Source organism: Talpa occidentalis, unplaced genomic scaffold (assembly GCF_014898055.3).
Source record: "Talpa occidentalis isolate TD23 unplaced genomic scaffold, MPIMG_talOcc4v2.1 talOcc4.12, whole genome shotgun sequence".
Classification (NCBI taxonomy): Eukaryota; Metazoa; Chordata; class Mammalia; order Eulipotyphla; family Talpidae; genus Talpa; species Talpa occidentalis.
In genome coordinates this window covers 64,456,713-64,480,941 of record NW_023601212.1, presented here as the reverse complement: position 1 = coordinate 64,480,941, position 24,229 = coordinate 64,456,713, and the positions used below count along the sequence as shown (strand labels likewise).

The window sequence follows — 24,229 nt, the reverse complement described above, 5'->3', positions numbered from 1 at the left end:
CATCATTGCTGCCTAACATCTCCCAAATTTGACACCAGCTGCCTGAAATGTCATCATTAGTAACTGATTACACTATCTTCAGTCTTAAAATGCAAGTATTCCAAAGGGAGGTAATGGTTAAAGCCTCCTTTGTCATAGCACCTCATTGTGAGTTGGTTCTTGAAATCCTGCCCAGAGGGGTTATAAAAGGCCAAACAACACAAAAGTTGATGGACAGGATATGCACTTTTCTAACTGCCTGGTCTCGCTTGGGGTAACTCTGACTCCCCTTCAGCCCACTGATGGTCTTGACCAGAGTGGTTATAGATGTTGAAAAGGACCATTACTCCAGTTCTGCCTGCCGATCCTAAGAGAGCTGTGGGAATTCTGGAGAGGTCCCACTGTAGTTAAATGAGGCAAGAAACTGTGAGTCTATGAGACTCCTCAGAGGAAGAGATGATGAATATGCTTAACAGTGAAAAAAGAGCCACAGATGTCAAACCACAGAACTAAAGAAACTGCTCACTGCTCCTCCTAGTTCCTGAAAGCGTGGTATGCCCATCGGAGTTGCAACCCAGGGCCAGGAAGATGCTACCAGGGAAAAGGGATGCAGAAGAAGGAGGTGGACAGGTGAGCATCCATTCCCCTTCCCTGTCCCCATAAGTGATGACCCCTAACCCTTCCTGATGTGGTTTTACATAGAAATCTGAAGAAAAGACTTGAACTTACACAAACCCATAAGTCAGTTATCACTCTTATCAACCGCTTCTGTTTTAAAGAATGAGTGGACTGAATTGCACTGCACTGTCATCAGCATTCAGAAACCAGATTTAAGAATAAGTGTATGGTCAGTACTTAAAAAGTAGGATCTCTGACAGCAGTCACTCCTGCTTGACTGTCTAGGAACTCCTGGGTGCTGGAGGGTACCAGACACTCCCCCACCATGGCCAAACCCTCAGAAGTGACCACAGCAGCCGCATCGATGCTCTGGAAACAAATGAGATGGGCAAGAACAGAAGGGCCTGCATTGAGCCTAAATCTCTGTCTCTGTTCATTCCACAGAGTACAAGCAAACACAGCTGTACATCCACCTGTTCTGTTCTGGTGAATCCTCTCACCCCCCGCACCTCTAGCCTGTACCCCAGTTCTTATATGCATAAATAAATAAATCTTTGAAAAAAAAAGAATTCTGTTTTCTTTGTGATTTAAAAATGTGAACAATCTTTTCCTTTCTCATTATAAATGCAACACATCTTTATTTTAGAAAATTGTGAAGGAACAGAAAACATTTTATGAAGAAATTATTCTTAATTCCACTACTCACAGATCATGCGTGTTAATACTTTGTAGATTTTCCTCTACTTTTGAAAAATGTATTCCTGTTTTGTTTTAATTTTTGGTTGTTACAAAACTGGAATCTTATTCTATGTAATTGTGTATCTTTCTTTTTTGTAACACTATTGCGAGATACCTTCATAAACAATCATAGTTTCAGTCATGAAAACTACACTTTTATCTTCTCCTATTTACCCAGCAATATCCATAGCAAGGTCAAGTCTATAGAAACTAAAGGGGGAGTGAGATACCTGGGTGGAAAAAAAGGTGGAAAGTAGTACTTCTCAATGTCTACATCTTACATTCCCTTCACCTTTATGACCTGCACTCACAAGACTTGAAACAAGTGAAGACTTCTAAATGAATTCCAAAAATTCATTCCTGATGATTCAGGGATTGCAAAATTGCGAGGGAGATGTGAAATAAACCTCAAGGGGAAAAATCATGAAGGGAAATCACATAGAAATGTTGTTAGTAAAGTGTAGTTATTGTAGGCTATTGAACAGGCATCTGGAAAAACACACAACTTTTCAATGAGACCCAAGCTGGATCAAGACACAACTTGCAATGGACAAAGCAAACCTACTTGCCATGACAACTGCTGGGGCCATCAAGTCAGGTGGTGCCTAACCCACAGATGGCAAAAGGGCTGGGCACACAGAAGTGAGTCCAGTTATCTGGGCCAAGTTAACAGGAATGTTCCTTCAAATAGCAGATCGTATAATTATATTATATTCTCATTTCCAAGGTTGGATCACACCAGGCCTGTAGCACTTAAGTCTAAACTGGGTTCAAATTCAATGATAAGCAAACAGTTATAAAATAGTTACTAATCTCCCACTCTAAGTGATTTTAAAAGCCATTCAAGTTTCAAGGCACCAACTATGACATCGTCGCAGAGTTATTCAAATCATCCACTAATGACCTACTTTTTCTAATTCCATCTTCTTCCTCTCACACATCTGATCACAAGTCAAATGATCTTCAATTGTACTTTTAACATTACCACCATCTTCAAAAACTTTGAGATACCAAGTCCCTGACATGAAAGTAAAAGACTGAATCATGGGTTTCAAAGTTCTCCAAGAGTCACTGGTCCACTTACTGACATCAATTTCCATTTTATTTGCCAACCAGTAAAGCCAAGCTTGTTGGCATGGGATTGCTTGAACAGCCGTAAAATTGGTCGTCGCTTTTGCCAGCTGCGTATGTCCTAGAAAATCACCCAAAACATGGGAAAAGTATATAACAAAAAGGGCAATCAAATGATATAACAATGAAATGTTGGCTATGGTGTATTTATCACATAGTAAAAGAATAATTAAGAAAAGAAAACAAAACTATATTATCTTGATGAAATAATGTGAAGTCATTACAATTAAAAAGGCTGAGAAAGCAGGCACGGGAAATTAAACCACAATAATAAACAACAAAAACTTTGAGATGGACACAAGTAGAGTAGGAAAAGTCTCCAGCCTTGTTATTTTTGATGGCCTTACAGTAAGTGGAGGGAGTGCACAGGGGTCTCCCAGGAGTGGGTACAGCCCAGGCAGAGCAGAGTGAACCCTAGCAAAAGCACAGGCTCAATGGTTGGGGTCTTAAAACTCACCCTGGTAAGAGCTCCTCCTTCCCCACCCTCACCCCCTTAACTTGCATTCCTTCACCCGTTTTCAAGCCACAAGAATGAGTTAATGAAATACTTACCTTGGTAGAAGCAAAGAGGTCTCAGACAAAAAGAAGATGGTGCCAATGAAATTTTCACATTTGATCAAAGCAAACAGAAGGCTTAGCGCTGCCCATCCTGGAGTGCCCTTCTACTCCAGGGAGCAGCAGGGATCTGTGCTCTCCCTACAGGGCCAGAATTGGTTCTAGAAAGGTATTTCCCTTTATTCTTTGAGTTGTTTCACTGTATTTCCCAGCCACACTTCCCAAGGTCATGAGCTCTGGTCTGGACCTTCTATCTCTGGGTGGCACCTCCTGGGTGGCACCTCCAGAGTCCAGGGGTGTTAGGAAGAAGGAAGGGGGCAGGGAAGAGAATAGAAGCTGGTGCCAGTAGGGAGGGTCCAGTTCAAAGTGGAGAGGGCAGAAAAACATCACCTGCCTTCTCAGGGAACAACCTGACCAGGTACAGAGCAACAGATTCCAGTAGCACTAAATTAAAGGTAGCTTAAGGATGGAAGAGGGATGCAGAAATGAGAAGCATCTGCAACCTGACCCCAAATCCCAAGGAGAGGGTGGTAAGGAGAAGGAGAGCAGCCTGAAAGTAGGCAAGGCTGACCTAAGAACCCAGGCCTGGAATTCAGACCCCGGGTGAAGCTGCACCCTGCTGGCTGGAGGGGCCTTTTAGGGAAGATAATCTGGGCTCAGCGCTGCTGGAGCGCGGTACTGGGGAGTGAGGGTGTCAGCGAGGGTCCGGCCCCCTGTAACTGTCTTCTTGCCTCCTCCAAGCTACCAGGATACCCAACTCTTCTCCCAGCTCCTTAGCCCCTTTCCTGCGCCCCTCTCCCGACCCTCCCTACACCCTGTCTTGCACACATTCATCCCATCTTACCGGATCCTGGTAGAACCTACATGGACACCCTCCCCGCCTAGCTGTGTGGCTGTAAGGGAGCTACCTAACATCTCTGGGCCTGAAAATCCTCTTTGCAAAATGGGCATTTAAGGGTGATGAATAGCAGTGGATTCAGTACATGCAAAGAGCGTCAGCGAGGACGTTACCCCATAATGAACGTTTAGGGAGAGTTAGCTGTCCGTTCTCTCTGAGACGCCGGCCTTCCGGGCCGGTGCCGGGGGGCTTCCTCCCCTTCCCGGCCTGTTTCCCGCGCCCGGGTTCCCTGCGGGACCCCGCTGGGGCCGGGATCGCGCGCCCACGTCGAGGCACCAGCGATGCTCGGAGCTGCCGCCGGTGGGAGCGACGCGGGCGGGACCTCGCGATCCGGGCGCCGGGCCGCCCCGCCCCCCCGCCCCAGGCGGCACCGCCCGCGGCGATCCCCGCTCCCCGCAGGTTTCCGGGCCGAGCGCCGGGTGCCGGGTGCCCCGCCCGCCCCGTCCGCCCAGTACGCGTCGGCTCCGGCTCCGGCCGGGCCCGGGTGCTGGAGATCAACAGCGCAGGGTCATCTAGGGGTCGGCCGGAGCGCGGCTGGAGGCCGAGAAAGGCTGAAGGGAAGCTCTGGGAGCACCTTCGCCGAGAGCGGCTCGTTGGTCTAGGGGTATGATTCTCGCTTCGGGTGCGAGAGGTCCCGGGTTCAAATCCCGGACGAGCCCAGGCTTTTACTCTCTAAAATGAAAAGACGAAACAATTTTTCTCCCTTTCTCGCAGTGGAAGTACAACGCTAAAGGAAACGATGTCGGTCTTCCGAGCTGGAACGTTTCTCCCTTTAATTTTGAGAAGCGAGGGAGGAAGTGAGATCAATGCATACCGTCTGCGGAAACTACGACCAGGGCAAGCCTTGACAATTGCACCGTTTTAAAGCGGGCGCCAGGGAGAGACACGAGCCGCATGTGGAATCCAGGGCACCTCCAAATGTGAGCGGGAATCCAAGTGCAGGGGCGCCGACCCCCTGCAACACACGCGCTAGGCCCCAGCTCGGTGGTCGTGCACGGGCGAGGGCACGTGGGATGACACCTGCAGACCAGCACGCGTGCCCTGCGTCCCTGCCGCCAGCGCTTGCAAAATAGTGAATTGTTCACAAACTTTCTGCATTCTCGCTTTACGTCTTTTAATGGTATCTGCACATCGAATGTACTGTAAATTCAGAAAGTCCCAAATTTGTGTTTCGCATCCATGTGCATTTCTTACATTTCTTGATCGCCTCTAAAATTAACTCATTTGGATATTTTTATTCGTAAAAGAAAAACAGGGCTCGTCCGGGATTTGAACCCGGGACCTCTCGCACCCTAAGCGAGAATCATACCCCTAGACCAACGAGCCGGCGTGCTGTACCTCTTTCCGCCTTGATAAAGAAAGGTGGAACTCGTAGTCCTGCGCCCCCAAGTGGTCACTTGTGTATTACGACTGTGTTCTTCGGTTTGCGTTCTATGGCCATTAAGTATTTTCGATTTGTTCCTTTTCCCTTTTGAGCTTGGAAAATCAATAACACAGAAGAAAAATGAAGTCATTTTCAGTGTAATATTTTTCTCCTATTTCGAAAACCATAATTCTATTTATTTTCATGGCTAATAAATTGCAATGAATTGTGTCTCAATGTTCTGCGGCAGGCGGATTCCAGACTTTCACCCTTACTGACTTCTGGATGTTGTTAGCCCTCTTCCGCGCTTTCCAATACATAATAGAAAGACTGTCCGTTTTGTAGACATTTTATCCTTAGGTTTAAAGCACCACAATTCAGGTCTTGTGAGTTCCCATCTCTGTGTTTTTATCCAAACTGTCCTCTTTGACTGGAAAACGTCTCTCCTTTTGGACAAATCCCCACTCTATCCAAAGACTGCAATTACATGCAGTCTTGTGTCCTCTAATCGCAAGACACCAACACCGGCCCTGAATCCTACTGTATGATTGAAAACCAATTGTGTAACTGCTGCTCAGTTGTCCAGATATCTTTAATTAGATAAATAACACATGGCTTCTTTACTATATTTTGAGTACTTAGTACTGAGGCTTAGGCTAGCAAAACTAGTGTCAATGAATAGCAGCTGAATGACTGCAATTTGCTGTAAATTCTTTAACAATATAAATTGTGGTGCTTGGGTAATCAGCAATTGTGAACTGTCACTCTAGTAAAGACCTAGTCAGAAAGGAAACAAATAGGGTGAATATCCTAACTACATTTATTCTATTTCACATGCCGTCCAATCATTCATTCATTCATTCATTCATTCAACACGTGGAAGCACTAACTGCATGCCAGACACTTAATTGTCAACTTTCTTTGGTTTAACACGAGTAAATTACAGTTTTGGACTCTAACATTCAGTCCCCACCCTTCTTTGTTTTATTTGAAACAGTCCAACTTGAGTATTCAGTTCTTGGGGCTCAAGGCAAGGAGGGTAAGAGTACCCTTTACAACGTTAATTAGTTCTAGATGCCAGAATAGTTTATTCATCCAAAGCTAACTGGAAGAAAAAAAAAAAAGGTGCCCTGGATTGCTTAAGAAGTTTACATTCTCTTGAGGATGATGAAAGTATAAAACATAACTCGTTAGGTAAAATAATGCAAACACTTTAGACTTCTGAAAACCTTGGTATCTACTATTAAAAGATCTCTATGTTCTCCTTTCACATTTGTATTCACTATAGTTCTTACCATTTTAGGCCTATAACAATATACTCCTTCCGAAGAAACCCATTATTCTTGTTCCCCCAATTTTGAGCCTCTGTGCCCAGGGGACACTACTAGAACTCTGTTCAGAATTTCAAAAATTTCTAGTTCATATGCAATCCTTCTGGATAGGACATCCTTTCTATGGACAAGCAATGAAACTGGCTTTGCTTTAGACAAATCTTCCTGTGGGTGGCTTGGCATTCATCTTTGACTCTGATAGTCATCCATTAACAGTCAAACTCAGTGTTCCTGGCAGGTCTTGCTATTCTCACCCACAGACCACAGTTCCAATTTTCCTCTCTCAATAGAAATTAAAAGATAAGAAGGGGACCTCCCTGGTGGCGCAAGGGATTAAGAGGCAACCTATGAAGCTATCTGCAGCCACTGCAACACAAGTTCGATCCCCCGGCCAGGGAGCAACCTACATGGCACAGCAGACCTCTCCTGCCTGGCCTGCTGCTCTCCTGAGCAGTGTATTTCAGTTGATCTACCTGTTCTGTTCCCTACTCTGTCTCTGGTGAATCCTCTCACCCCCTGCACCTCTGGCCTGTACCCCGGTTACTGTATGCATAAAGAGATAAATCTTAAAAAAAAAAAAATAAGAAGGGAGGGAATGCTAGTAAGAGTGCAGGAGGTGGAAGAGGATTTTGCCACAGTCACAAAGATCTGTTTGAAATTTAGACATCTGTCACCCTCTTCCTACTTCTTCCATTAGTTCCAGCTCTAGAAAATTCCACCCATATATTTTTGCCAGCACTAGCTGCTTCTGTGTGCCCCTTATCTCTATTCAGAAAAGACATGAAGATCTGAGATGTTTCCAGACATACCCCTCCTGTTCGTGCAATTATTGCGCACTGCATGACACTGAAAGTCTAGGAGGCCAAAGGGCCTGGGTACAGAGAACTATTATCAGACAGGTCCTGCCCTGATTTTACCTTATTGTTGACTCTGGGAGGGAAATCCACCCCAAGGAGCCCATTTCTTTCAGATGGAACAGCTCATTAAGGTGGACTTTTCTGACCTGACTGGAAGTCTTCAGTTGGTTCTGACTGTATTGCCTGGGCTGCCTGAGCTGGAAAGGGAAGTTTCCAGGAGGAAGGAAGTATCTGAAAAGGAAGAGGTTTGATGAGTAAGAATCTCAAGCTAACAAGAGTGAAATCCAAGGGTTTCTTCCATTTACTATCTGTATCTGTACAAAAGGATCAGAAACTACAGTGCAAGGGCTATGGCTGAACAGCCTTGCATGAGTCATCTTTTTTTTATTTTTAATTTATACAAGCCCTGGGTACAGTCAGAAGCATGGGAGGATGAGAGAATTCACCAGAGCCAGAGTGGGGAACAGAACGGGCAGACTGATGAAATACACTCTTGAGGGGAGCAGTGGGCACAGCAGGAGAGGTCTGCGCACCATGTGGGACCCTCGCCTGGCAGTCAGGGATCGAACCGGCGCTGCAGAGGCTGTGGGCAGCTTTGCAAACCAGTGCTCAACTGCTGCTCCACCAGGGAGGCCCATGAGTCATCTTTTTCTTTGTATCATCTCCAGATTAATTCATTCATTCACTCATCTATCCATTCACTCATCTATTCATCCACTCATCTATTCATTCAACAAACACTTATTGATTATGTATTGTGTGCAAGATTCTCAATGTATCAGTGAACAAACCAGAAAATACCCTAGTCTTAGTGAAGCATATATTCCAGTGAGGGAAGACCATTTGTGCAAATATTGGAAAGATCATGAGGGTATGTGTTATGTGTTTATCTGAGTAGAAGGAATATCCAGGACACAATCCTAAGACAGGAATGTTCCAGAAAGAAAGAGTAGGATAGTGGGCTAAAAGGAAGGGGCATGAATGAGAGTAATAAAAAGATGAGCATCAACTATATGTCAGGCTTTGTCTTAGGTCCCATGGCAAGGCCATCATGTCCCTCATCTTATATGGGAGACAGACAAGTAGTGGCTTAATATCAAGAAAGTGTTGATATAATAGCAGTGACACATATTTAATATTTACCATGTGCCTGACACTGTCAATTAATCACTTACTATCTTGTTCACATTCTCAGAAGCCCCTAGAGACCCTTAGAGATGGGTCTTCTTATTAAATCTAAAGATGCTTTGATATAAATCTGTATGCGTGCAGAGCAGTAACGGGCCAAGAGTGGTCTATTCTACACAGGGCAGTGTAGGGCAATATTAGAGACTACAAGAGAACTTTCTAGAGGAATTTACCCTTGAGTTTTGCTTTAACAGATGAAAAGATAAATAGGCGTTGTCTGTCAAGGAACAGAGAAAGGTGTGAAGGGGCATGGTATATTAGAACTGAAGGCAGGTATGGAAGGCCCAACTGGTGTACAAGACAGGGGCTCCTAAAAGCAGACAGTAGGGATGTGTCTGTCAGTCAAGGCATCTGGATTTCATACTATAGGCAATTAGGAGTCAAGGAAAGACTTTTAAAAGGGAATACATGGGAAATTAATTCTGTCAGCTTGAGGTGGTTGTGGAAGTTGTGGAAATATCTGGACTTTTATAGGGTGCACTGAGGGGAAGTACAGCAGAGGCGAGCCCCCCCTTTTCCCTGCTATCTAGGATTGCACACAGACTAGGGGTGGCTGGAGAAGATTCTGAAGGATGGGATGGGGAATAAGGATGGGGGAAGAAGGTGGCTGGGGCTTGGAGCCAGGGATGAAAGGAGAACTGGCCAGATTTCTCCCGGAGAAGCCAAGTCTGGATGTCATCCAGAAGTCCCTGGGAAGAAGGCCCATTAAGCAACTAGCACTCAGACAGACATGCCCTCTGACTCTTCCTAACAAATAATGTCTCAGAATTCATTTTCATCCATATCTCATATTTGAGGAGAAGGAAATTCTATTAACTTGAGATTGGCCATCTGAAACTATTTACTGTGGAAATATTTTGCCACCATTGTAGGTTCAGGTTTTTATCTTAGCCTTTCTGCTGCTTTCCTGGCTATACCTGAGACATCTAACTTACTTCCATTTCATCATTAGGATCCTCAGCACTTTAAGCCAAGGCCTGGGTCTTTAGCTTTCCTCACAGACCAGGTTCTCTACCTGGTTTTTGTCTTGATTATCAGACCACCTCTGATAATTAGCAAACCACTTCTATCTTTTTGGATTCTTTTCTTTTAATTAGATTTTCCATCCAATTTCAGCACCTGGTTCTGTCATTCTTTTTTCGAAAGTTTTCTCCATTCCTTGCCTTCTCTCCACCCCTACTTCCGACAGCTATTCTGTGTTCATTCTTGCCTTGTCTGCTGCAGTGGCCACAGTATTAAAAAACACACCTGAGTTTGTCATTCCCCTTTCATCACCCCCAAATAGCCAAAATATGACTCCACCCTACTTTCCCAGCATTCTTTCTTTCTCCTTTTTTCCCTCACTCCCCTGAAATTCTAAACCATACAGGATTCTTCAACTATTTCTTGTACCCACTATTCATGCTTTCTTGTTCCTGTGTTTGCTTTCCCTATTCTGCCTGGTGAATTTTCATTCATCCATTAAAGTCCCTCTCAGGTGCTGCATCTTCTGTGCATCTTTCCTAGACACCTCTTAGGTAAGTGGATTCAGAAGAGGGGGGTATGCATGAGGAGATAAATTGTGGTCTGCGGAGTTGTTGACACTACCTGAGTCTTTGAGGACCTCTGTCCCTGTTGCTGTTGGGTTTCTCCTTCATTGGCATGTAAAAAAATTTTAGTACATAGTACTTCTTGAGAGTAGGGTCTAAATGTTCTACATCAATAGGACATAGCACTTGCTCAATGCACTTGCATTGTGTGATAGCCCAGACACTTCTTAAGGAATTTGCTCAGAGAAATAAGGCAAAGCACCTATGTCATGCTCATTTAGTTTTCTCTCACTAATGCTAAAGTAATTAGTATGCACATGATGTGCTACAAGGCTAGAAAGCTAACACAGCAAAACTATCAGAAGGGGCTTTGATAAGATTGACTTTAGACAAAACCTAAACAATGGGAAGACTCTCTCCCACTCCCACTCTTGTCCAAAATGTCTAAAACTTGCTTCCTTCCCTCACTGTCTCAACCACCACCTGAATCTTTCCTTTCTTCCCCCTCACCTTTCCAGTCTATCCTTTTTGAAGGCTGCTATTCTCATAAGGACCCTTCCAAACACTTTTCAGTATTTATTGGGCAACCAGTAAATGGCACACACTGTTCTGGGCCAAGGTAACCAAGTTGAGCAGGGGCAGTCACGACACTTCAGAAGTAGGTGAGGAACTTGTCCTATCCCAATTTTTATTGACAAATGGCAGGACATTTTATTTGCAAAAGCTAAACTAACAAAAAGCACATTCATTTGTGTTCCACGTAGTAGGACGGGCACTTCTTTTTAATCTAGATTTCTCGGTTTGCAACACAGGAATTAAGCTACTCGAGGCAAAAGGCAGGCCTGGGGACAGGGCAAAGTGGGGGAAGGGAGATGCGTTCTATCTGAAGTTCCTCTCCCTCATTCGTATGTATGTATGTATGTATGTATGTATGTATGTATTTATTTATTTATTATTATTATTATTTTTTAAGGTGAGGCTCAGCGAAAGCGAGAAAAGCAGAAACAGAAGAGGACAGAAAGGGCAAAGACCTGTGGCTGGGAGACACAATGGCGAGATCCGCGCGACTGGACCTTGGAGACGCAGAGAAGGCACTGGCAGGCAGTCGGATCGGCTGGGACAGACCGACCGGCGGACAGCCACGCAGGCAGGCCGGGAGCGGGCTTGGCGGCTGCCGCCTGGGATGCTCGGGACAGGGCCTCCAGCCCGGGATAAGGCGCCTGGGTGGGACCGGAAGGCGGGGCCCCACCAGCCCAGAGATGGACAGCCCGTGCGGCCCAATCGCGTCCTCCGTCGGAGCGGAGCAGCCAATGAGCAGCCGGTTGCGGCCGGGGCGGGGCCGGGGCCGGGGCCGGGGCCGGGGCCAGGGCGGGCGGGCTGACAGCCCCGGGGCCGGGAGCGGGGAGCGAGCTCCGAGGTGCCACCGGGCGCGGCGGCGGCAGTTCTGCTCCCCTGCCCCGAGCCGAGCCCACCGCAGCAGGGACCGGGATTCAGGGGCGCGCGGCAGCGGCTGCAGCGGGAGGACGATGGCAGCGCCCGCCGGGGCCGGGGCAGTGATTGCAGCCGCAGACCGCAGACTCCGGCTGTGGTCGGTGCTGGCGGCGGCGCTCGGGCTCGGTGAGTGCCGCCGGGACCGGTCCGAACCGGGCGGGCGGCGGGGGCTCCCGGGGCAGCACACGCCCCTCGTGGCGATCGCGCGCCCTGCGCGCGGGGCGCTGAGGTGGGCAGGGGGCGCGGCCTGCGCGCTCCGGAGCGCGGGGCACCGAGCGGCGGGAGCCTGGGCCCCGCGGCTGGCTGGGGAGGCGCGGAGCCTCTTTCTTCTCCTTCCCGAGTCCCGGCGGGTGGAGGAGGAGGGGGGAGCTCCCCACCTTGCTCCTTCTCGCGGGGCGGCCAGAGGAGGGGGCCCCGCGCGCGGCTGCCTGGAGCGCACGCGAGTCTCCTGCCTTCTCCCCACTGGTGACTCTGGGGCGCCCAGGGCCATCCGGGGTTCCAGTCCAAGAACCCGGGGTCCTGGCGTTCTCCACCTTTGCGAGGTGGCGGAAGGTTGCAGTTGCAGGCCCTTTGTTGGTTGGTTTCCATGTTTTTAGCGAATGTTTTGCTTTACCTTGTAAGTTTTATTTTGAATGCTCTGCTCTGCGTTTTTATAAGCTTCCGTCATGGAAGAATCCTGGAGTCTCATTTGTCTCGTCTCTGTAGTCTGCACCAAGGAGAAATTTACAGTACATTTGGGTTAGGATGCAAAGCACTGGCAATGCCACTGACATGACCTGGCTTAAAAGAATGCAGCCACATCCATAATAATTCCAGACGTGGTCACTGGAGTTGGACAAGACACTGAACATAAAAAAGCACATTTTCCTTCAAAATAAAACAAAACATTTTTCTTGCCAAAATGCTTCGGTCGAGCTTAAGTAAACCTTAGGCTCGATTTATGGAACCGGATGGGTTGCCTTATGGACATCTGAAATGGTGTGTGCTGTAGGGCTTTTTTGTGGTGTTCAAAGCAGAGTAGTGTTGTTGTCTCAGAATGTGGTTAAGTAACGGTTTTAGAGGGCCAACTGCTGAGAAACTGCGTAAAGGTCTTCATTTCTTTTGTTTTGCAAGATGTCAGCCGCATCAGTCTCTGAAAAGTTTACTCAGTGCTTGCTTTCATTAAAAGATCCTTAATGTAATCTTTGCAACCATTTTAAATAGCATTTAACCAATGAGTACAGGGGCTTATCAGGCATAAATGTAAAAGCAACCCCTCTCCAGATTGACAACGGAGGGTATACTTTGTATATATAAAACGAGATCAATCTGTGTTAGTGTCTCTTCTTCAAAGTAAAGTTAAATGTTGAGTTTTTTTGTTGAGGATGGTAGTAATATTTAAGTGACCATATAAGAAATAACTAAAATGAAGGTTCATCAGATATTGTTATTGGAGGACACAGCATCAGGGTAATCTTAAACTGGAGGTATTAAAAGCAGCATAACTGAAAAGCTAAGTATCAATAGAGATGAATCTGAAAAAAGTCACAGAATTATAGCCGCAGCCACTGTGGACATCCCTAGTTTTTCAGTAATGAAAGATGAATGCTGACGTGTAAAATTTAACAGTTGATATACGTAGAAGTTCACCTTTTACAGAAAACTGAGTTTGACCCAGACATAATTATCCAGCTAACATTTATTAAGAACCTTTTCAGATAAACACCGAAGTATTCCAGGAAGGACAGTCCCCACCCTTTTGTAATTTGCAGTTCATTGGGAGAAACAGTGTGATAAGATGTCTTTGGGAAAGGTGTGCTGAGGGAGGTAATCATCTCAGACCGAAGGTCAGGCTGCTGGAATACACACAGAATTGTGAGCTGACCTGTTGATGGTTCAGTGTGGTGGATGGTTGGAGTGTTGAAGAGAGACGGTGGTGGGAGACCAGTCAGGAGAGCCAGTCTGAGGACTGTATTTACCCATGAGGAGGTTGGATTTCATCCTAAGGACTGTGGGAAGCCAATGGAGGACTTCTCTGTCCATTGAGATAGGGAGGATGGGTTAGAGTGAAGATGAAAAACCAGAGAGCTGTTCTGGTACTCCAGGGGAGGATGATGAAGATCCACATTCAAGCAGTGGGCCCTGTATAAAGAAGTGCCATGATCATGAGTTCACTAGAAAGTCAATTTGATAGAACTTGGAAACATATTTGATATGGACTTGGAAGAAGAGGTATCTAGTATTATCCTAAGGTTTTGGGCTTGGGCTTGAGAAACAGCTTTTTTTTTTTTTTTTTACAGCGGGGCTTTTCGCAGATGAGGAATATGGGATAATAGAATAGGAATGCTGGAAGAATAAGATGATGAAATTGCTTTGGATATGTTGAGTTTAAGATGCTGCTGTGGCATCCTAGTGGAGAGGCACTGAAGGCAGTTGGAAAGATGGTTCTGGATATGAGGAAAAATTTCTTGGTGGAAATACAGATTTGGGAAGCTTAATGTGGATTAATGTGTCAGGTAATGTGGATTGTTTGGATGAGGTCACCAGGGGAGAATGTAATGAAGGAAATAGCAGAGGGCCAAGGACAGAGCCCTGGGATGTATAGGACCTGAGAAGGATGCTCTGATTAAGAGAAGAACTGAGAGTTTGGTATTTGAAATCCCAGAGAGAAGAGGAAATGGTTAAATGAGAGGATTGGTGTCAAGTGAGAGATTTAGTACAATGAGGATTCTCTGGATTTGGCAGTGGGAATGACTTGGGAAACCCTCAGGGAGGCATGAGCACACAATACATGAAGAGTAAATTTCAGTAATTTGCTCCACCCAGTTCAGTAAATGGCACCATCATCAGTCTAATTGCTCAACCCAGAAAGCTAGGATCCACCCTTAATTCCTCACATCACATCAGATCAATTCTTCCATCTCCAAAATGCATCTGGAACACCTTTTTCTCTATAAGTGGATCGCTTATCACTTCAGCCTGTTAGTCAAAGTCACTGTTGTTTCTTGCCTATTTTACTGCCATTTCCTCCCATGTTGTTTCCTCCTTACCCCACCTGCCTCATTTTAATCCATTCTTTATACAACTGCAAGAATGATTTCTTTAAAAATACAAGTTGGATTATGTCACTTTCTTGCTTAAAATCCTTCATGACCTGGAACAACATCCAACTTGTCCCCGACTTACAATGCTCTATGCCATCTGGTTTCTGACTACCTTTGTAACTTCACTTATGTGTGCCGCCTATACTCGCTATATTCAAGTTACACTGCCCTATCTCCCACCTCAGGTCCTTTGCACCTGCTATTGCTTGGTGTACTCTTTCCCAGAGTGGTCTCCTCTTCTTCAGGGAGATCAGGGACACCTTACCATAAATATGACTTCTCCAGAGAGAACTTCTCCAATCATCCTATGCAAAAGGGTCCCCTGTTATCATTTCCTGGCCCTTTGTTCATTTCCTTATTTCTGACTATTTGGTTTTTCTTCTCTTCCCACCTCCCCACCCCCACTAGAATCCAGGACAGAGCTAGCGTCTAGCTTGTTGTCTTGTTTATAGACATATCCTTAGTGCTTGGCATAATGGACATGATAGATTCTGATAAATGCTTGTTCAGTGGCAATGAGGCATTTGTTAGTAGTTTGTAATATGTAGTTAGGATTTAGCCTGGTACATAGTGGCTCCCCAATGTTTGTTGAAAGAAGGAATAGTTTTCCCAAGTCTGATTTCATGCATTATCTGATTATTTTCACTCTGTAAATACCATTTCATATTTCTTCAGAAATGTATGGAATGAATTAACATTCTATGACTACTTTAAACACCATAATTTTTGAGTTACTAGTTATTACATATTTGTATTATTTTATTATTTTATTATTGTACCTAAGTGTTTTATCAATAGAACTTTTCCACTTTTTGATACGTACTGACTAAATTTAGACTTGAAACAGAAAGACCCCAAATCTCATTCCTTCTGTCAGTCTGACTTAATTACTAGTTGGGATAATAAAACCAAAACTTAGCCTTTTTAAAAAATGTTGTAACACTCATTTTTACACTAACTGCAGCATAATCACCAGACTCAAATGTTGCTGATAGAAAAAATAAAGACAACTATTACTTGGAAAAAGGATTTATGTGAAAGTCCATAAATGCAAATTTCTGTTTTCACAAAGTTTTTATTCACTTGTCGACTAAAAGAACACTTTTTGGTGCCAAGCTCTTTTTTAGGTAGGGTACCACAAGGAGCTTGATTCTGCTGAGAGGTGTTAGGAAGGAGGCATATATTCCAGTAAATAATGAATACCAAAAGACAGATTTAATTTCTTCAGTCACCACTTTTAACAAAATAAGGATTCACCACTTAGGAACTTTTGCAGCAATTAAAAAGAATAGACTTACTTGCATTACAGAAGATATTTTTAAACTTAAAAAGGATACATTGTTGGGTAACATTTGAAGTTAATCTTTCCTATTGAATTTTTAAAATGTAAAAATGCTTTTACATACTTTTTCAGAAATACTGCTGCCTCCCTCTGTCTAGTAAATGCTGATCTACCTGCTATTTCTCACATTCCTTTCTACCCCCACAGAGGCTGATTTAGTTCAACCACAGTTCTCCCGGACAGTTAAACATTTCTAGCTGAAGTCTATGGGTGTTTTAAAGTTGTCTTTTATCTAAGAATTTGAATTCTCCATGTAGGATGTACATTTCACCCTCACCTAAACCTTTGGGAAGATTTTAAACTTGTTCTCTGCCCTACGTGGTGTCATTTTAAAAGAGAGATTGAAATGGTTTGCTTCGGCAAAGAATTCCTTATAGATTTGTTTTGTCTTTACCCCCCCATGAGAGGGAATTTAATTTTTAGCACTAGAAGCTTCTCTTGAGGCCTCAAGTGTCATTGGCTCTGACTCTTAGTCCCTAAGGCTGGGGAGATATAGGTCTCATTTATGTTGAGTGATTTCTTTCTACCTTTTCTGGTCTTATTTTGTTAAGTGCTTGACATTAGCAGTGCCTTGGAGTCCAGATTAAATTCCATGAATTTGGGCTGCCTTAAGAAGGCAGAGATCAGCTGGTTGGTGAACTCTCACTGTGCCTCCATTGAGAGATTGTAATTGTCTCCTGAGAACTATATCTTTCTCCCTTATTCTCCTTTATTTATTCATTATCTTTTGGAATGCATGTGCCTGATATAATTTTTTATTCATTCATAATTTTCCCTCAGTGTCTTTGGGTCTTTATCCAAAAACAAAAAAAGATTTCATTGATAAATTCTCCTTCAGTACCTTATTTTCCCCTACCAAATCCAAAGTTTCTTTGGAAATTGTGATGCTTTGTGAATCCTTTCTGGTCTGTTGTCAGGGCCTGTAGATTGACCATATTTCTAGCAGTTGCCACACACCATGCCCAGTTCTTAGCTTTAACAATTTGGGGTTAGAAGTGCTATATTTTTGCTGAGCCTAAGGTATTTATTGCTGTAAACAAAGACGACCCCATAGGATGAAATCCATGACTTGTGCTTTGTTAGTCTCACACTGTAACCAATGGAAAAAAACACAGCAAACCAATGAATCTGCCGCGAACATTTTCTATACTGAGATCCCAAAATTTTGCCTTAGGATCGCGGGAGCTTCTGATTTACAATTTAAAGCCATTTTAAAATCTTCGTATCAAAATTAAGATGTGTTCTTTCCTTTCCAAACATGAAGGAACACATGTGGAGTGATAGAAATTTAGTATAATCTTGTGCTTCTTCTGCATAACACTTGAAAAGATAAAGAGTTGTAAGGTCCTATGCTGTGGACTTGGCTTCAGTGAGAACTGTATCACCTTGTGTCAGACATTGTTCGCTAGTTACTGTCCAGGTTAATCGTCAAGTACCTTCCTTCAAAGAGTGCTGCTAGGAAATATAACCAAAAGATTCAGCTTCTTAAGAGAAAAATGTGTTAAGATGCAAATATTTCTCATCTCCTTGTGACTAAGGGCTAAGAAAAAGAGAATGAATGAATTAGGTAGTTAATTTGAAGTTAATTAGGGAGAAATTTCAAACTCATTCTCTCTCTCTCTCTCTCTCTTTCTCTCTCCCCTTTCTGCCCTCCCCTAGCCACGGATAACTGCAGCTCTTTGGCCCTTAAATTTTTGACATAAAAGTAGAACATAAAAGCAGGAACGTGCCAAGCCTGTGCTACATAATTGATATGTGGTATCTCATCTACTCCTTACAACTCTGTGTGGTAATTAATACTTTTATTAATTTTACTGATGACACTACAAAGAAAGAATAATATCGATTGTGTAACTTGTCCAAGGTCACATAGCTAACATATGGTAGATTTCGAACTCAAACTCCAAAGCATATGTTGGCAGCTACTCTGTTATATTGCAGAATTTCTTTCAAAGCCTCTAATCATTTTTTGGGAGGCTTCCAGGATGTCATAAATGTTTACAGAGAGTTCTTTTTGCTGTCCCAGGGCATCCACCAGTTTCCTCCTCCTTGCAGTGATGTTTGTGCCAAGAACCCGAGGCCTTGGTGCTGCTCACTGCGCTATGGAGGGGCAGAATTGCCATCTTGAAGCCATCCTTACTAGCAGTGTGGAATCTGTGCCACCCCATGCTCTGACTGCTCCTTGGGGATATTTTGATGGTTGTAGGTTCTTCTCACTCTTATACTACTTCCTCTGTCAGGGACACAGCCTGGATCCATTTAACTGAGTGTCTAACACCATCCTGGGCTTAGAGTGGTTCCTTGCCCCAGCACAGGGGGCATACATGTGAACAGAGCCACAGAACCTTGGCCTCCCCTCTTGGGCTGAGTTCTTCCTTGGAGGCTGCGCACATCCCTCTGCTGTTAGACTCCAGGCAGGCTTGGCAGGGCTTCCAAACCAGCGACTTCTCACCTTGCCCTCCCTTGGCTCCTCCACCCGCCTGCCAGAGGTTCCACCACCCCACTGCCCTGCTGCCTGACAGGAGTGCCAGCCCTTGCTTCTTCACTAGTGGGGACTTGGGGTCTTGATCACTCTCAGCTGTTAAGAATTTAATTCTGTGTTGTTTCTTTTTTCTAAGACTGTGTGTATAGAAGAACCCCGGTGAGATGTGCTTGAACTTTATGTACCAGAGAAGTTAGAATGTATGAACAGAGGTGATGCTGACTTTAATTAGGTTCTATCATGTATATTTCAGAACAGAAAATGTAGAGGAGAGGAAGCCATTTCTTATTCTCCTTTCAAATGATAGGTCTGTAATCCCCTCTCTGCAATTCCAAAATTCCCCAAAGCTCTAAAAACTGAGTTTTCCCCTAAATTTGATATAAACTTTTTTGACTGCAAAATTCAACCTGGACTAATGAGAGACTATTTCCAGTTGTGAGCCACTTGGTATGATGAGTCACATGCTTCACCACAGAAATACTAATGTGTTTGATTATGGGTTGTCCTATACCTTGCTGGGGTGGATAGATAATGTATTGTATATGGCGTGAATTTTTTTAATTTTTTTTTTTTACATCATTGTTCATTTTTAAACAATATTTGCTTCCCCCCACCCCCTCAGGTGTAGTCCCCATAGAGTTTCCTTCCCCAATGCACCCGTACACCATCACCTCAGCCCCCTGTGCTCCTCCCTCCCTCCCTCTGATCCCTCTCCCTCCTCCTCCCCTGCAGGATGTCTCTGGTTTATAATTGTCTGTTTTTGCTTTGTTGTGTTTTGTACTGTTATTATTTTTTTACACAGATGTCTTATTGGGTTCCCCTATATTCCTGCTGTAAGTGAAACCGTCTGATATTTTTCTTTTTCCTTCTGGCTTATTTCACTGAGCATAATTCCTTCTAGCTCCATCCACATTGCTGCAAATGGCATGAGTTTATCTTTTTTGATTGCTGAATAATATTCCATTGTGTATATGTACCACATCTTCTTGATCCAGTATGACCTGAATTTTTTAAAATATAAAAAATGCTACATTTTAAAACTTTTCAGGCCCTAAGAGTTCTCAGTTATAGATTATGGGTTAATACAGTATTTTATCTGTGCAGATTTCTTCTACTTTAGAAATATTAAGAACCACAAAAATATATTTTCATTATTTAAATATTTTGGTCCATAAAGGTAATGGCTAGCCACTTAAAATCCTCCATTCAAATTCTTAATATATGCTAGTCTGGACTCAACTTTCCCCTTTATTCAAAGGGCTCTGGGTCTGTAAATTGGCCTACGTTGTTTGAGGAACCATGGCCTTGTGTTTTTATGATTCAAGTGAAACTCTTATTCATAATCTTTTTAGCTTTTCTGCTTCAAATCATGTATATAATTGTCTCTTCAAAGGCAGGAACTGTGCCTTATTTGTCTTTGGGTCTCCAGCAGTAAGCATGTAGTGTTTAGTAGTATTAGGTGAACTTTGAACCAAACCTCAAGTAGGAACTATAAACATTAGAACAGAGAGTGAGTGAAAATAGAGAGACATAGCTTCTTAGAACCTGGGATCTCAGCTTTGCAGTCCAGACACTGGATTTGACAGTAATATGTCTCAGGGGGGAAGCTGTCTAACCAAGCTGTCAAGGGCATGACATCCAGTAATACAATGTCAGCTTATTAACTTACAGTGAGCAGTATAAATGCTGGGGAGTTAGAGTGCTTAAGTAGACTGGACTGTTAGTGCATCTTTCTCCCTAAGCAAAGACAATCTTCGCAAGACTTTCTGGGGAATATGGGATCAGCTCAATGGATATTTATTGAATGACCACAGGGCTGCAGTTGGAATACCATAGGAATATAACTGACAGCTATATCAGACCAGCTCAGTTACTCTCTTCACTGAAGAGTCTTGCAACAGACTGACTGTTAACACTTTAGACATGAAGATACAATTTAGAAAAGCTGATTGGATTTTAGAGTTTTCCTGATCCTTGAGAGTTTTCCTGAACAAAAAATCTATTATTTAGAGTAGGTTGACTCTTCAGATGACCAATATTGTACATTGACTGTTGATACTTCTTGTTTCAAAATTCATTGAATTGCCTTTTTTCTTTAACTAATCCAGTCCATACTAGATTTTAAGATATTTAGTATCCTAATGTTGAATGGAATTATGAGAGTGCACCAAAATGAACACAAGTGCAACAAATATGACCATAACAATGAAATGGGAAAGAATAAAATGGGCATAAAGTTGCTCACCCCCATTAGTGGCTGCTCTCTGTTGTTCTGCTTTATGATCTCCCTACTCTTTGCAGCTCAAAATATTTTTTTTTTTCTAATATATTTGTTCTGGGGCACAGTAGGAATTAAGTAGGTGTTTGCTAAATGCATTTGTTGGTGGTAGGTAGTGCTGCCCGAAAATCTTTAAAGTTGGTTAGCTGAAAGCTTGATATAGAGGAGTTTTTTGAATTTTTAAAATGAAGATTAAGACTTTCTAAAATTCTAAGGTATAATTTACCATATACAAATATGGAATTTGAGCTCTGAAATTCTCAGTAGGTGCCTCCTTTGCATAAGCAGTACCATGACACCCTGAGAACCCCCACGGAGCCCGTCCATACCTGGGGGATACAACAGAGAACTTGTTTTGTACCTCTCAGAGAGAATCTGGATTTACCCTTTCAATTCATCATGTCCCTGTTGGCATAGTCACTTGTGGGAAGTCCCTGACTTGCCCTCTCTTGAGGAGTTGTTTCTGACCCTCTCCTCTCAGCCTTTTTTGAACCTCGTCATTACGAGAAAATACACCAATTTGCAAATCTCACCCTACTTATCAAGTATCATCTTCTTACAGTCTTACCACAATGTTCTCTGGAACTCATTGAAACCTCCCTGCTCTTACTTAAAATTAGTCACTTCCTAGTGCTCCTCTCTCCCTCTCCAGTCTGGAGTCCATGGTCCATTGTTGCAATCACTTCCTTGCAAACACTCCTACCTCCTGGCCTTCACTGCCTTCTTTGTACCAACCGTCAACCTGGGAAAACCCCACCGTCTCTTTTCATGTCTTCGAGGATCTATTACGTTATTTATTGCCACTCTTGAGATCGTTCTTATTACAGTACAAACATGCTCTAGAATTGCTAATCTTTACAAACCTTCCCTTGGTCTCACAGTTTTCCTTAGTTACATTTCCAGACTCCAGCTCTCAGCAGAATTTCTCAAGAATTATCAGCACTCCTCTCTGTACATACCGCTTCTTCCCACCTTTTCTTAGTCCAACCTTTTCAGAGCTGCCTTCTCAGTCCTCAGGATCACCAGTGAATGCCAGGGTGCCCAAACCTACTGACCCTTTTCTGTAGTGTCTTCTGTTCCCACCCCCCACCACTTCTCTTCCCTGGTTTTTTTCTGGCACCCCATTTCCTGGTTTTCTTCCATTCTCACAGTCTGCTTCCTTTTCAGCCACTTTTGCAGGCGCTTCCCTCCATCTTGTCTGACCACTATAGCTTGGTGCTCGTCCAGATTTAAACCCAATCCTCATCTTTTTTTTTTTTAATGATTTATTTATTTATGCATACAAGAACTGGGGTACAGGCCAGAGGGGTGTGGGGGGGGTGAGAGGAGTCACCAGAGACAGAGTGGGGAACAGAACAGGCAGACTGACTGAAGTACACTGCTGAGGGGAGCAGTGGGCGAACCAGGAGAGGTCTGCTACGCCATGTGCGTTGCCCCCTGGCCAGCCTGGGATTGAACTCCTGATGCAATGGCTGCGGATAGCTTCATAGGTTGTGTCCTTAACCCCTTGTGCCACCAGGGAGGCCCCAATCCTCATCTTTCTTGACGTTATTTTCCAAAGGGAAATGGAATTTCTCCTGGCTTTAAGTGCCTCCTATCTGCTGATAATTTCTGGAATTTACACACAACCCAGACCTTTCTGTGCCTCAGACCTGCATCTCTAATTACCTACTTGACTTCATTTGGACAAGTGCTAGAAGTCTAGAACTTAACATTTCCAAGAATGTAGGTTGGTTTCTGTTCCTTCTGCCCAGTTAAAGCACTAGCTCTGAAATCACCTTTATGCAGATGCTCAAGCCAGAAACCCAGGAGTTATTCTTGGCACATTCTTTTTCATCCCCATATTCAGTTATCAGCAAGAAGTCCTGTTTATTGTCCATTTCTCTCTTGCCTTCTCCTCCCCATCAGTCCGGATCATGACTGCATCAGAACTATTGTAGTATCTTCTTAATGGGTTTCCCTGTTTCTGCCTGCATTTCCTCACTCCATTTCCTACATAGCAGCAAGAACTATTTTTAATCAGATCATGTCACCTTAAGAGTATTTGAAACCCTTCAGTCTTATCAAATTATCCACAATATCAAAAACCTGGAATATAAATGTGAAAATAAGGTATATTGCTTAATTATAATATTATGGGCAGATAGAGTAACTTTAAAAAGAAAACGTACTTTCCAACTTTAAAAATAATATATACATATAGTTGGCCCAAAGGAATTTCTGTAAGGAGCCCCTCACCTATCATCAGTCTAGCATAATCACCACTGGAACAATAGTTTCATTTTGGGAGTGGAACCAAAACTCTGGATATATTAACTTTAGGGTAGTGGTGGTGGTAACTCCAAGCCAAAGTGTATATGTTTCATAGGATTTAGAATTGTAAATGTGACAGAGGTATGCCTTTTTCAACTCATTCAATTGATTTATGTATTGATAAGTTTTATCATTCAAAATTAGGCATTCTATAGAACATTTAGCGTAATTTTTTTTCTGGCTGTCAGAGCCAGCTTCATAGACATGCATCCAGTGTTAGTCATACAGCGTTTCACACTCAGAAGTGCCTTACAGACCACTTGGGGTTTAATGCTTTCATCGCCATCTTGAAATTCTTGATAACTTGGCCTTTGAATGTGTGTTTTTTATGTGAAGGCTGTTGGGATAGTGGAGTATATTCAGGGGTTAGGGCCTTAGCTCACATGCGATCTTGTTTCCTGCTACCTCCCTTCTTGCCAGGGGTGGGTTTTCTGCCTACTGTACTTCAGTTCTGGTGCCCTAGGCCCCAGCCCGCCTCCGACACCTTGTGGACCCCGTGAACACTGGGTGAGAGTCAGGTATGTGTCTGGTAGTGTCTTTGGGTGGGTGATGTGGTGGCTGACCATCCCATCTCCCATAGACTGGTAGCACCAGGGCGGGTTGGGCAGGTAACTTGCCAGGGGCATTCCCTGCATCCTGTTCCAGGTGCAGGCACTTCCCCAACTGTGACTAGTGTTCTGTAAAATATGTAGCTGATGTCTGTTTTGGGTGACTGGTAGCAAGTACCCTGGGAAATTTTTAGACTGACATCAGATTGCCTATGCTATATGGTGTAAGTTGATGGTGTGATCGATCATTTGTCCTTTATTCTGTTGCCATCTCAGAAGAAAGTGCTGCTGTTGTTTTCGGGGGCCTTCCCAGGGTTCACCACCACCTGTGGGTGAGATAGCCACCAATTTAGGTGAGAGCTTGGATTTGTTTTTTACAGTGGACTGTGGACCTGCATTGTCCTTTGATCTGTCAAGAATGTGGATATGCCTTTGATAATCAACACAGACCACACTGGCAAAAGAATATAACCGGAAGCATTTCTCCAAACAACTTTTATAAGGA

At 43.8% G+C, this 24,229-nt stretch overlaps 1 protein-coding gene and 2 non-coding genes across 4 annotated transcripts in view; 2 read left to right on the top strand and 1 right to left on the bottom strand.

Annotated features, from left to right (window-relative positions):
• The first annotated feature begins 4,506 nt into the window (after positions 1-4,506).
• Positions 4,507-4,578, top strand: TRNAP-CGG (transfer RNA proline (anticodon CGG)). The gene has a single exon. It is a non-coding gene; the product is annotated as a tRNA-Pro (tRNA).
• Positions 4,579-5,173: 595 nt separating this feature from the next.
• On the bottom strand, positions 5,174-5,245 carry TRNAP-AGG (transfer RNA proline (anticodon AGG)). Its single transcript has one exon. It is a non-coding gene; the product is annotated as a tRNA-Pro (tRNA).
• Positions 5,246-11,617: 6,372 nt separating this feature from the next.
• Positions 11,618-24,229, top strand: part of MPZL1 (myelin protein zero like 1) — a 53,865-nt gene continuing 41,253 nt past the window's right edge. Inside the window, exon 1 of one of the 2 annotated variants that reach the window (XM_037506551.2) lies at positions 11,618-11,804. In XM_037506551.2, the coding sequence (XP_037362448.1) occupies positions 11,714-11,804 (91 nt within the window). In that variant the 5' untranslated portion in view covers positions 11,618-11,713. The remainder of the gene's footprint in view (positions 11,805-24,229) is intronic. The other variant, XM_037506550.2, reaches the window with a different exon arrangement.